At 39.4% G+C, this 12,302-nt stretch overlaps 1 protein-coding gene across 1 annotated transcript; it reads left to right on the top strand.

Moving 5' to 3' along the window:
* The first annotated feature begins 1,001 nt into the window (after nt 1-1,001).
* On the top strand, nt 1,002-10,554 carry LOC100917225 (zinc finger protein 501). Its single transcript, XM_023496534.2, has 4 exons — nt 1,002-2,134; nt 4,220-4,388; nt 5,811-5,912; nt 8,753-10,554. The coding sequence occupies exons 1-4, from the start codon at nt 2,096-2,098 to the stop codon at nt 9,739-9,741; spliced, it is 1,299 nt and encodes a 432-aa protein (XP_023352302.1). The 5' UTR covers nt 1,002-2,095; the 3' UTR covers nt 9,742-10,554.
* Nucleotides 10,555-12,302: the final 1,748 nt, after the last annotated feature.

Here is a 12,302-nt window from a genome sequence, read left to right as displayed (position 1 = left end):
CTGAGACTGTGGTAAATAGTTATTGAAACCTGATCGATTTTTGCTGTAGTTCTACGTATATAGGGCAGATAAGGTATTCCTCTGACACTCAGCAGTCCCTTCTTGACATTTTTCCTAGGTTTATGTTAACAACAGTTATATCTGACATTAGGCAGAAATTTAAGCTCAGAAATAGATTCAATAAGGGGCAGTTGTTTGCATTGCATAACCATTCCTTGCTTGGCAAAATAATTTTTCTACTATAACGTTCCTTTATATAACAAAACCCTCTTCTTCCCTGAACAGTTTCAGAATATAACTTGGATTTATACAAATTAAATCTATACCTAGCTTTCCACAATTATGTATTACAGAAAACATTGTATTTTCTCATATTTTCTGTGCACAGGTATTATCTGTTTCAAGCTTTTCTGAAAAATTTGAACTAATCAGTATCATTACAGTGGATATTGAAATTAATTTTGGGGACAGTTTGATGGCTGAACCTGGCTTTTTGAAAAGAATTGGGGTTTCCATGATTCACCAGGAGCTTGAAATTGGTCAGCCTTGCTATATAATTGGAAGGAGTCACTCCCATCCCTAGCACTGGAACTGTGAGTGTTGACCAACATTCCAAAGAGGATTGGACTTTAATGATGGATGGATTATACTTGGATAGTCACCAATGGACTCTGATGGACTTTGTGATTTATTTCTCAGAGGGTCAGAGAGTAGTGTGGAGAATAGATGAAGTTATAGTGCATGTTTGAAGCCACCTGCTTGGATGTGGATGATCTTATCTCTCCAACTGATATAGAAGTTATCTCTGTATCTTATTCTTTTATTAGACTGTGAGCTCCATGAGGGCAGGAATTATTTTATGTAAACATAGCTGCTTCAGTGCCAAGTGCAGTAGATCCTTAATAAATGCTTTTTGAATGAATGTTTGTGATAGGAGAGATTTGTCATTTTAATTTGATTATGCTCTTTGTTTTTTGGATTCACTATAATTGGTTTTCCATCATTGCTTCCTAGTAAGTGTTCTTAGTGTTTGCTCAACACTTCCAGGATTAGTATTTATATAGCTAGATTAGTACTTTGAAGCAGGGGTGAAAAGCAGATATCAGTAAATGAAGGTACATTGTATGGGATATTAGCCCCCAAATTTCAGAAACCAGTTGCTTCCATTTTTCAAAATGTGAAATTTTGCTCATCTTTACCATACCAGATCATTTGGTTCCTGGTCCTCCTGGAACTTTGGAGCTCCCTTTTGTCCTGCTTTGTTTGGTAGACAGTCTCCAGTTGGGGCTCTCAAAAACTGGGCTGCTAATACCAGCCTATGAGAAGATCTAAGCCTTTAAAGGAAAGAAGAAAGGAATAGAAAGTGACCAAAAATTGCTTCTCACACAGGAAACAAAGGAGGGTCATTTGCCAGTTCTTCCCAAGCTCACTTCTTAATATATCATATACCATCTAAAAGGGTGAATATTACTATTCAAACTTCCAAAGGAGATGTTAAGGGGAGGATATATGCTAAGTAGAGTAAATAGACAATAGATAAAGTAATCAATGCTTGATTAGCAAAATTTATTGTTTAATATTGGGAGATGGGATGGAATGGGATCAGGTGGGTTATGTGCAAGGATTTAACACAAACCTGGAAATTAAAGTATGACTTGTATTTCTATGGCAACAATTAATCTGACATCCCTGAGGATTCCTGTCACCTCAGCCAAACCTTTCCCTACATCCTCTGATATTTCTTACACAAACTTAGGTCTTTTCTATCTTGAGAAATCTGCAAAGCTTAACAGTCTAGCATTCATTAATGTTTCTACACCCACACACCCCTTTTGAGAACTGAGATGGGGGCTGATATATTTTTTTAATAATTACCCCCCCTCCCCTTAGAGTTTTAAGACATGAGAAAAGTATGGGGGGGAAGGAAAGGGAGGGGGTTGTTTTTGTTATCTCCTAATCCTCTAAAGGGAATGGAGATGTTAGCATGAGTTAATGGAGGAATATCTGATTTTACTCATGGTAACTTTCTCCTCCTTCAGCTTCTGCTTTTCATGGGCCTATCCTTTTCCTAGTGGGAAGTTTAAGAGACCAGGTGATGGCAGCTGCTACAATCTTCCCTATAGCCAGGCCCCAGGTGAGACCTGTCCTCCAAGATCCGTGGCTGTTTGCTGAGTGTGGTCCTAGCCTTGTCAGCTTAGAGCTTCTCTGCTCGACAAGCTTAAATCATATTTTATGTAAATGCTAGCAGATAGATCTATATGGTACTGTTCTACTGTTGCTACCATTACCACCACCACCATCACTGCTACTGATGAGACTGGAACTGTCATGGTAGAGTTCCAGCTCTGCTACCTGTGTGTTCTATGACATTTTAGTTTTCTCCTTTGTGAAATAAGGCTAGATTAGAAGATCTCCTAAAGTCTTAGAAGATAAAAGGCCCCATCTAATACTAAAACTTTTGAATCCAGCAGGAACTTCATAGGGATTATTGCTTTGTGTCTTGGTGACTTCCTTACCTGCCCCATGATTCTATACTGAAATATCTTCCTCCAGGCTTCCTTTGCATAGTTATATACCTTATTATCTCATTTCAGAATGATAGCTGAGATTTTAATAACCTATCATTTGGGAGTAGGTTAAACACAAGTTAAGTATATTAGGGATAAATTGAGATCATTGGGTTGTACCAAGTCAAACTTAAAGCCATTTAACACATTTATATAGTACTTTCTAATCACAAAATATACATATGCATATATGTATTTATGTATATATTTATATACACACAATATGCTATAAATAAAATGTATCTAAAATATATTTAGTAACTATGTTGTCATTATATATTATATATAAACACAAATATATATACATATTTTATGTGTAAATATATGTAAAAGGTATAGGAGAAACATGGGGCTATATATATATATATATATATATATATATGAAATGTATGTATATGTATACATATCCACATATTGTGCATTTGTTATGTATACATGTACATGTGTGTTTCCCCCCCTTGGTTCTCCTATAGTTATTTTTTTTTTTTTAATAGATTAATGGTTTTGTCTGGTAAATGACTTCCCTTACCCAGAACAATGCTACTTGGTAGTTGATTTCTTTGAGTTGCTGCTGTAGAAAAAATTGAGATTCTGGTGGCTAGACTTCTCATGAAGAACTTTTTTAGATTTAGCTAAATTGGTCATTATATGGCAGACATGCAATGCAGACATTGTTAAGCCTATTCTGAACCCTTGTCATCTTGGTATGAGTTGCTATAATTTAACTCTACTGGAATATCCTCTGAGAACGCAGGGTCCCTTCCAACCTCTGATCAACTATCAGAGTGGACATTTGGTTTAGCTAAAGTGACATACGTAGTATAGTTATTGCCATTATGGGACTGAGGCCCATGTTAAATAACTTGCCCCAAATCATATGGCCAGTAAGTAGAAGCAAAACTCAAACCTGACTCCGCCTGGTGCTCTCTTTCCCTCGATAGCCTGTTGCCTCTTTAGTTCAACAGGAAACTAGAAGTAGTCATGGTTTTTCTACTGTACTGTTAACTGAATTTCAGATATTGGCTATTCCTTCCAAAGAATTGTGTACAGCAGATTCTATAATAATTCATTACAATTTTCAAACACATTAACTCATTCCTTCATAAAGAATATATTCCTGTCTTCAAATAGGCCACTTTTAAAGTGGTCAAGTTGATAAGGAGAGGAGGGATTGTCTACAGTAACACAGTGAATGGCATTTCCCCGTGTAGGAGCTTCAGTTCTCAGTGCTTTCTGGGATCTGGAGCATTGGGGGAAAGGGAAGTGGGATCTTTCTGCTGGGCTCTTCAGTGCTGCTTCTTCTTGGGCTCAGTAACTGGGAGGTGCTCAGAATGAGTTTCAATCTCATATCATCCATGCAGCTCTTTGCACCACACAGACAAACACACAGGGAAGCTTTTACACCCTCAGATTCCTCCTTTGTCCTTTCTCTCTGAGGCTGTCACTATGGTGTATGGAAGATTTCTGGATTTGGCGCCAAACTAGCTGAGTTCAGATCCTAGCTCTTCCACAGATTAGGGTTTCACCCTTTCTGGGCCAGAATGTCCTCTTCTGTGAAAGGAAGAAAACCAGATTAGAAGAACTCTGAGGTCCGTTCTGACTCAGTCGTGGGGTCCATTGAACTTTGTTCTGCCCTTTCCTTTCTCCCCCAGCCTTTCCTCATACAGTGTCCCAGCGGGAACATGTTGTTTCAGGGTTTGCTGAACTTCGAGGATGTGGCAGTGTCCTTCAGTCAGGAGGAATGGGGGCACCTGAGCCCTGCCCAGAGGAGCCTGTACAGGGATGTGATGCTGGAGAATTTTGGGAACATGCTCTTGTTGGGTAAGGATTCTCCCACCTTACTGACTCAGGTTCTGCTTGTGGTGGCCCACTCTACAACGATGGATGTGGAAACTTCACAAGCCTCCATTGAGTTTTGTCAAGAATGGAAAATCCTCACCTTTTTTTTTTTTTTAATCACAGACATAAGTGTGTTTCCAGGGGACAAATCTCTATTGAGTGGGAATTACTGATTGAGTTCCTTAATACTTGAAACTAGAGATCAAGGGTTCTTAACCTGAGGTCTGTGATTTTGTAATTTAAAATACATTGATAACTGTATTTCAAAAGAATGGGTCTCCTTTGTATTTTGTTTTATGTATTTATAAAATTCTGAGAAGGGATCCATAGACCACAGTGCCCAAAGGGTCCACAAGACATGAAAGGTTGAGAAACCCTTGCTCTAGAGGTAACATGTTATGTAGGTTATTGGACTTGGGACTAACTGAAGGTTTGGATTTGAATTTTGGCCCTCCTATTTACTTATTATTTGATCTGGAGCAAGTCATTTAACTTTAACAATGAACCTTCATTTCTTCATCTGTAAAACAGGAATAATAATTTTTGAACTATAAGTTGCTCAAGATTATTGTGAGGCTCCTATGAGGTAAAGCTCTGTAGGAATGGAATCCTGCTTTTTTGCCTTCACATCTAAAACCCTTTCTTCTAAATCATATGAACCAAGTGTTCCTGGCTCTTTTGAAAGAACATACCTCTGAGGGCTAAGGGTTTTGTTCACCCTTGTTATTACTAAATACATAGCATTAAAAGAAGAAAGAACCCAGGTTAGACATTTTATAATAATAATGATAATAATCTCCCATTTTTATAATGCATTAAGGTATAGAAAACATTCTCTCCTCCCTCCCCGCCAGCAATCCTTTGAAATAAGCAGAGTACAATTATTATCCTCATTTATAGATAGGGAACTTGAAATTCAAGAGAAGTGACTTGCTCCAGGTCCTGTAGCTGGGAAGTATCCTCTCTAGGCTTCAAACCCAGGCCCATGGGCTCTAGGTCCGGTGTTTGCTCCACTCCACTCTACATAAAAGTAGAACCCTCCAGGTGTGGCCAAGGGGGACTCTCAGCACTGGAAGTGGGGAGTTAAGAGCTCTCGGCTTTGGACTGGTAAGGGTCCTCAAAGACCCCTTAGTCCAGCCCTGCAGGCAGTGGCAGAGTCTGAAAGTCAGCGTGCTTTGTGCTGTGCTGCCTCTTGGTTACCTACTCTCAGGCCTCTGCTGGTCCACACATACAGAGTTGCCAGAACTCTCCACTTTGGTCCTTGGCGTGACTGGTTATCTTTTTCAGGATTCTCTTGCTCTGTTTATCTTTCCTTACAGACAGGGGGATGACTGGGGATTACAACGAGGGGAGGCCTGAGTTCCCCATACACACTTCCCCTTCCCATTTCCTTCCTATGACCAGGGCTCCCCATCTCCAAACCTGACCTGATCTGCATGCTGGAGCGAGGGGAAGAGCCCTGGGCCCCAGATCCTCGAGCAACTGAAGACGGAGACGTCCAGAGAGGTGAGAGAAGTTTCTGATCAGGGTGAAGGGACAACCCCGCTCTGGGGGTCGTGGGCTCCCATAGCCTGCTCTGGACAGCTGTCCGAGGCTGGTCTGATGAAGAACAGCAGTGGGCACTTGTCTGGCACTTAGGCTTGGCGGCATATGCATTGTTTCATTGGGCCTCATGGTCACGAGACAAAGTCATGTCTGTAGGAGGAGTTATCCCCATTTTATAGATAATAAAACTGAAGACAAGGGTAGTGATCTGACTGGGCCAGGGTTTCTGAGAAAGGATTTAGGACTCGGGGCTCAGGAATAAAGAAGGGGAAGCTCCTAGTAGAGGGAATGTCGTTTATTTTGTGCTTTGTTTGAAGACCTCCAGGGAGGGGAAACCCACTGCCTTCTGAATCCGTCTCCCAGTTTTAGAAAACTTTAATTGTTTGGAAGTTTTTCTTCGTTCAGCCTAACACTACAACTACTACAACTCCTACATATGGTTCCTTGGTCTGCCCTTGATGAACAGAACAGTTGTGATTCCTTTTCCACATCCTTCCTATCCCCTCCCTCCCCCAACACACATATTAAGTTCTCTCTTCTCTAGACCAAACATCTCTAACATCTTCAGACGATCCTTATATGGCATGAACTCAAGACCCTTCACTACCCTGGTCTCTTCTAGAAACTGGGTAGCTCATCCATGGTCCAGCTGAACCTGATCTCACTGTTGTGCTGTGATTGGGACAGAAAATAACACAGGTGTTGTCTCCCTAGTCTTTGTTGCCATCCTTTTCTTACTGCTGCCTACAATCCTGTTAGCTTTTATCATCTTGTCCTTCTCTTTAGGTCCTGTTTGATGCTGCCTTCTGACATGGAGGTCATGAGCTAGGGGATGAATAGTCAGTCACTTATCTATAACACCTTAAGGTTTACAAAGTACTTTCCCCCCCACAACCATCCTATAAGGCTTCAAATGCATAATTAATGAGACCCCCATCTTATATAGATGGTGAATCTGAGTGTCAGAGATATTAAGTCAGCCAAGTTGGAGAGTTGGGATTCAGATTCAGGTCCTCTTGAATCCCTCACATCCAGAGCTATTTCTACTATCCAAATTTCCCTCTTTGATGCAGGATGATTTTTTTTGTCTTTAAAAAATGCAGAGTCCTTTCAAATAGCAGTACTTAAAATATAATTTTTTTTAAAGGTAGTATAGGCAGAGTGGTGCATTTCTGTAATTCCTAGCTTCAAGAACGCCATGATATATGCTTTAGAGTGTTGGAAAATCAACTACTTATTTTTCAATTACCTTTGGGGAGAAGATGAAAGACACAATGTAGGAGGTGGTATATAAGTTATACTTTAAAGACTGAGTAGCATTCATTCAACAAATAAGGAAGGTAAGTGAGGCTATCCTGAGCATAGGAAATAACTTGAGCAAAAACATCAAGGAAGGAGAATTTAGCATCTGTTCTAGAAGCAAAAGATAATCTAGTGGGATTGTAGGAATAGGAGTGTAGATTACATGGAGAGGAGTCCTCTAAAGATAAATGTGGAAAGATTGGATTATCTAAGAATGTAAATATCTTTAATATTAGATGAAGTTTGAATTTAATAGCAGTCCAGAACTAGTGAAGAATTTTAAATAGAGAATTTTCTGCATATGAAATATTATGGGTAAATTGTATGTATGTATGGATTGAAAAAGAGAAGAGAATAGAAGACTTGCTTGCTGGCTTTTCTAATAGCTTGAATATACAGTAATCAGGCCCTGAATTTGAATTGTGAAAATGGGTCTACAGAAGGGAGAGTATGTTTGCAAGAGAGATTGTGTAGGTAAAATGTTTAACTTATGGCTACTAACAGGTAAGGGAGGAAGAAACATTTAAAAAATCAAGTTTTGAATGTGAGGAGAAGGTGATGATTCAACAAACAGAAATAATTATGTTATAATGAATTTCATGTTTAGGGAAAATATATAATTAGTATAGATTGGACAATACTGATTTTGAATTGCATGGTGGAGATGGGCATGTATGGCTGGAGCTCTGGAGAGAGGACAGGTGAATATATATACAACAGTTCTCTGTTTACAAGTGGTATTTGTTTTGTTGGAATGAATAGGATGGCCAAGGAAGGGAGCATAAAAGAGGATGAAAGACAACAATGAGGAATATACATATTAAGGAGTAAGGAAGAAGAGGAAAAAATCACTTGAACTGAGAAGAGAAGTAATCTGTTAGAGAAGAAAAAGGAGAACTAGGAGCATCTGGTATTTTTGAGATTAGTGGAGGATAAAAGGTGATAGTTAACAGTATCAAAAACCTCAGAGAAATGAAGGAGGATGAGAATGGAAAACTGAATTTAACAGTGAAAAAGTCACTAGGAACCATTAAGAGCAGTTTCAGTTGATGGTTGGAGGGACATCACGTTGCAAGAGTTTGAGGAAGGAGATGATAAAGAAATTGAGACACTGTTGAGACAACTACTTCAAGATTAATAGTAAAGGATAGGAGAGAGAGAGGTTGGTAGCTTTATGGGACAGGAAAGTTAAAGGAAAACTTTGTTAGAACTTAAGGAAATCGAGACCAAAAATGGAAGCTAGAATAGGAAGGAGAACTCTCCCTGCTCAGTTCTTTCCCTCTTCACTTCCCTTCCACCATTTGGCTCCCTGATTAGCCCTTCTTTTCCTTAGTTTTCCATCCTCTTCTCAGATTGCAAAGTCTTTTTTGAGAACTATTGATATGCAAATTATTATTAACATGATATTTCCCTTGTGATGATCTTAGCCCTGCTTGAGCAGTTTCCTCACCCCAGAACAGGTCACAGCTGACATCTGTGTATTGTGTTTATATTTTCAGATTCTGAAGCCGGGACTGAGAATAAGAAGTTGATCTTAAAACAGGAAATTTCTGATGAAATTAACTCAAAGGGAGAAATATTAGAAATACTTTTAGGTGAGGTTCCTCAGGATCTGCTGCTTGAAGAATCCTGTGAACTTGAAGACCATTTAGAAAGGCAAATGGAAAATTTGCTAGGAGAGAGAGAGGGCCCTTTTCTGTCACAGCCGAGAATTTCAGAACAAATGACATTTACTTACCAGGAAACTCCAAGAGAAGACCGTGACTGTGTAGTGACATATCACAGCCCTCCTATAGGAGTGAGACCTTACAAATGTGGCACATGTGGCCAAGGCTTCAAACGCAGCTCTGATCTCATTAAACACGAGAAGATGCATAGTGGGGAAAAGCCTTATGAATGTAGTGAATGTGGGAAAGCCTTTAGTTGGAGCTCAGCCCTTATTCAGCATCAGAGAACTCACACTGGGGAGAAACCTTATGAGTGTAAGGAATGTGGGAAAGCCTTTGGGTGGAGCTCAGAGCTTATTCGACACCAGAGAATCCATACTGGAGAGCGGCCCTATGAGTGTCTTGAGTGTGGGAAAGCCTTTGTCAGGAGCTCCGCCCTCATTCAGCACCAGCGGATACACACTGGGGAGAAGCCCTACGTGTGTAACGTTTGTGGGAAAACCTTCCGTCACAGGCCCACACTCGTTTACCATCAGGGAATTCATACTGGGGAAAAGCCCTATGGGTGCAGTGTGTGTGGGAAAGCCTTTACCCAGAGCACTACTCTTATTGAGCATAGAAGAATTCACACTGGAGAGAAGCCATATGAATGTAATGAGTGTGGAAAAGCTTTCAGTCGGAACTCGGCTCTTATTCAGCACCAGCTAATTCATACTGGAGAAAAACCTCATAAGTGTAATGACTGTGGCAAAGCTTTCCGTCATAGGTCAGCTCTTATTTATCATCAGAATTCATACTGGCGGGGAACTCTTTGGATGTAATGGAAATTTGAAAGCCGTCAGCTTATTTCTTGTATATTATCACCACTTATCTCATATTTAACCGTGGAAAATTCACACTACAGGGAAATCCAATGGATGGCTGCATGTAGGAATGCTTTTCAACACAGGTCAATGGCTGTCATTGAAATTCAGCATTTAAATTAGATGTTTCCATCACAGTGAAGGGATTTGGGGATTAGAGTATGTGCTAAACATACTTTAGTTTTCCAATAAGCAGTGCCTCTTTTAGGTTAGCTACTAGGCTCACCAGTTCCTTTTTCATGTTTTTTTCTTGGTCTCAGCTGCTAAGTAGTTAAAGGGTTATGTTGTTAACAACCTCATTCACTCTTTTTAAAAATATTTGCTAAGAACAACTCTCTTAACCATTCACCAACTTTATCTGGCCTGATGCATTTCATATCCCTTCCAGAGTGATGAGATCTTGTGCAGAATTTAATTCTCTTCCTGTTTTTTTGTTTTTGTTTTTGTTTTTGTTTTTCAACAAAAACAAACACAGTTTAAACAAAATTAAACCATCAGATACCCTAAATATATTAGAAAAATAAAACAGATGTTGTCTTCTTATTAGTTAATAAGGGAGATCCTTACTAAAAGCACAGCTCTTGACCAACATCTGAAAAGTCACACCACACAAATATGTGAATAGAATTAATTTGTGAGCCTTGTAGATCTAAGAATTCATATTGAACAAGCACCATTAACATAGGAAGTAAGAGAAAATAAAACCTGCTATCACTGTTACTGTTTGATTTATTATTACCAATAAAATGTCTTGTGATATGTGTGATGTGATGTAGTGTGCATCAGTATTGTGATTTTGTTCTTAACTCTGAGGATGAACTGGTGAATCAATAGGGTAGATATCTAATAAAGCAGCAAACTCAATGGAGGAAAGAGTATTTGTTAATCACTCCAGAAATACAGCATGCTATGTTAGAGCTTGAATTGGGAACTAGGGAACCCAAAATCTTGTCCTTGTTCTGCCACTCATTATATGATCTTGAGCAAGTCACAACTTCCTGGCCTGCGTTTCCTGATTTGTAAAATGAGAATAGATTTGACTAGGTGATCTTTTTTTTTTTATTATAGTAACTTTTTATTGACAGAATCCATGCCAGGGTAATTTTTTTTTACAACATTATCCCTTGCACTCACTTCTGTTCCGATTTTTCCCTCCCACCCTCCACCCCCTCCCCTAGATGGCAAGCAGTCCTATATATGTTGAATATGTCCTAGTATATCCTAGATACAATGTATGTGTGCAGATCCAAACAGTTTTCTTGTTGCACAGGGAGAATTGGATTCAGAAGGTAAAAATAACCTGGGAAGAAAAACAAAAATGCAAACAGTTTACATTCATTTCCCAGTGTTTTTTCTTTGGGTGTAGCTGCTTCTGTCCATCATTGATCAATTGAAACTGAATTAGGTCTCTTTTTCAAAGAAATCCACTTCCATCAGAATACATCTTCATACAGTATTGTTGTTGACATATATAATGATCTCTTGGTTCTGCTCATTTCACTTAGCATCAGTTCATGTAATTCTCTCCAAGCCTCTCTGTATTCATCCTGCTGGTCATTTCTTACAGAACAATAATATTCCATAACCTTCATATACCACAATTTATCCAACCATTCTCTAATTGATGGTCATCCACTCAGTTTCCAGCTTCTAGCCACTACAAACAGGGCTGCCACAAACATTTTGGCACATATTGGTCCCTTTCCCTTCTTTAGTATCTCCTTGGGGTATAAGCCCAGTAGAAAGACTGCTGGATCAAAAGGTATGCACAGTTTATGATAACTTTTTGGGCATAATTCCAGATTGCTCTCCAGAATGGTTGGATTCGTTCACAGCTTCACCAAAAATGTATCAGTGACTAGGTGATCTTTAAGGCCTCTTAAAATATTAAAAACATTTATGATGGATTGCTTTTGCATCAGGCTTACTATGTGTGACTGAACTGAGTTCATGTTGGTTAGACTGGGAAAGAACATTTATTTTCCTCCTTTCCGCTTCCCACCTCCTTGATCAGCTTCATTGCTCTTGTAAAGAATGCAGAGATGCCTACAGGGGAATTTTGTTCCTTCCCTTTTTTATAACTGCAATGTCACCATCTTAGGGAAAATCACTTATTACTAGTACCTGTTTCCATGTTCCCATCGGGCCATGTTCCCATTGGGCCGAAGAGTTGGAAGAGATATGAGACTAGTCCCATTCATCCATGAACTAGTGCACCCTCTTAAAATATCCCTAATAAGTGATTTTTCCATTTCTGCCCAAGTCATCATTGAAGGCAACCAATTCTTTGAGTTAGTTTTTTCTTATATGGAGCCTAAGTATTTCTCTGGAAATGTAATCATATTCATAGTTCTGCCTTCTGGGACTTAGCCCATGATATCCTGGTACTTGATATATGGTACTTAAGGGGAATTCACTTCTCAAAGCTAATGATCTCCAATTCCTTCCACTGTACTCTTGAGCCATGATCTCCCATCCTCTCAATACCATGGTTACCCTCTCCAGACCGGCATCATTCC

This window comes from Sarcophilus harrisii, chromosome 1 (genome assembly GCF_902635505.1).
Source record: "Sarcophilus harrisii chromosome 1, mSarHar1.11, whole genome shotgun sequence".
In the NCBI taxonomy this organism is placed as follows: Eukaryota; Metazoa; Chordata; class Mammalia; order Dasyuromorphia; family Dasyuridae; genus Sarcophilus; species Sarcophilus harrisii.
The sequence above is the reverse complement of the archived record's forward strand: the minus strand, read 5'-3'. Positions and strand labels throughout refer to the sequence as shown.

Excerpts from the sequence above, each read along its gene's own strand:
- LOC100917225 (XM_023496534.2), top strand. The coding sequence starts at position 2,096 with ATGGCAGCTGCTACAATCTTCCCTATAGCCAGGCCCCAG. Across the intron at positions 2,135-4,219 it reads TCCCTATAGCCAGGCCCCAG|CCTTTCCTCATACAGTGTCC; the intron begins GTGAGACCTGTC and ends TTTCTCCCCCAG. Across the intron at positions 4,389-5,810 it reads TGGGAACATGCTCTTGTTGG|GGCTCCCCATCTCCAAACCT; the intron begins GTAAGGATTCTC and ends TCCTATGACCAG.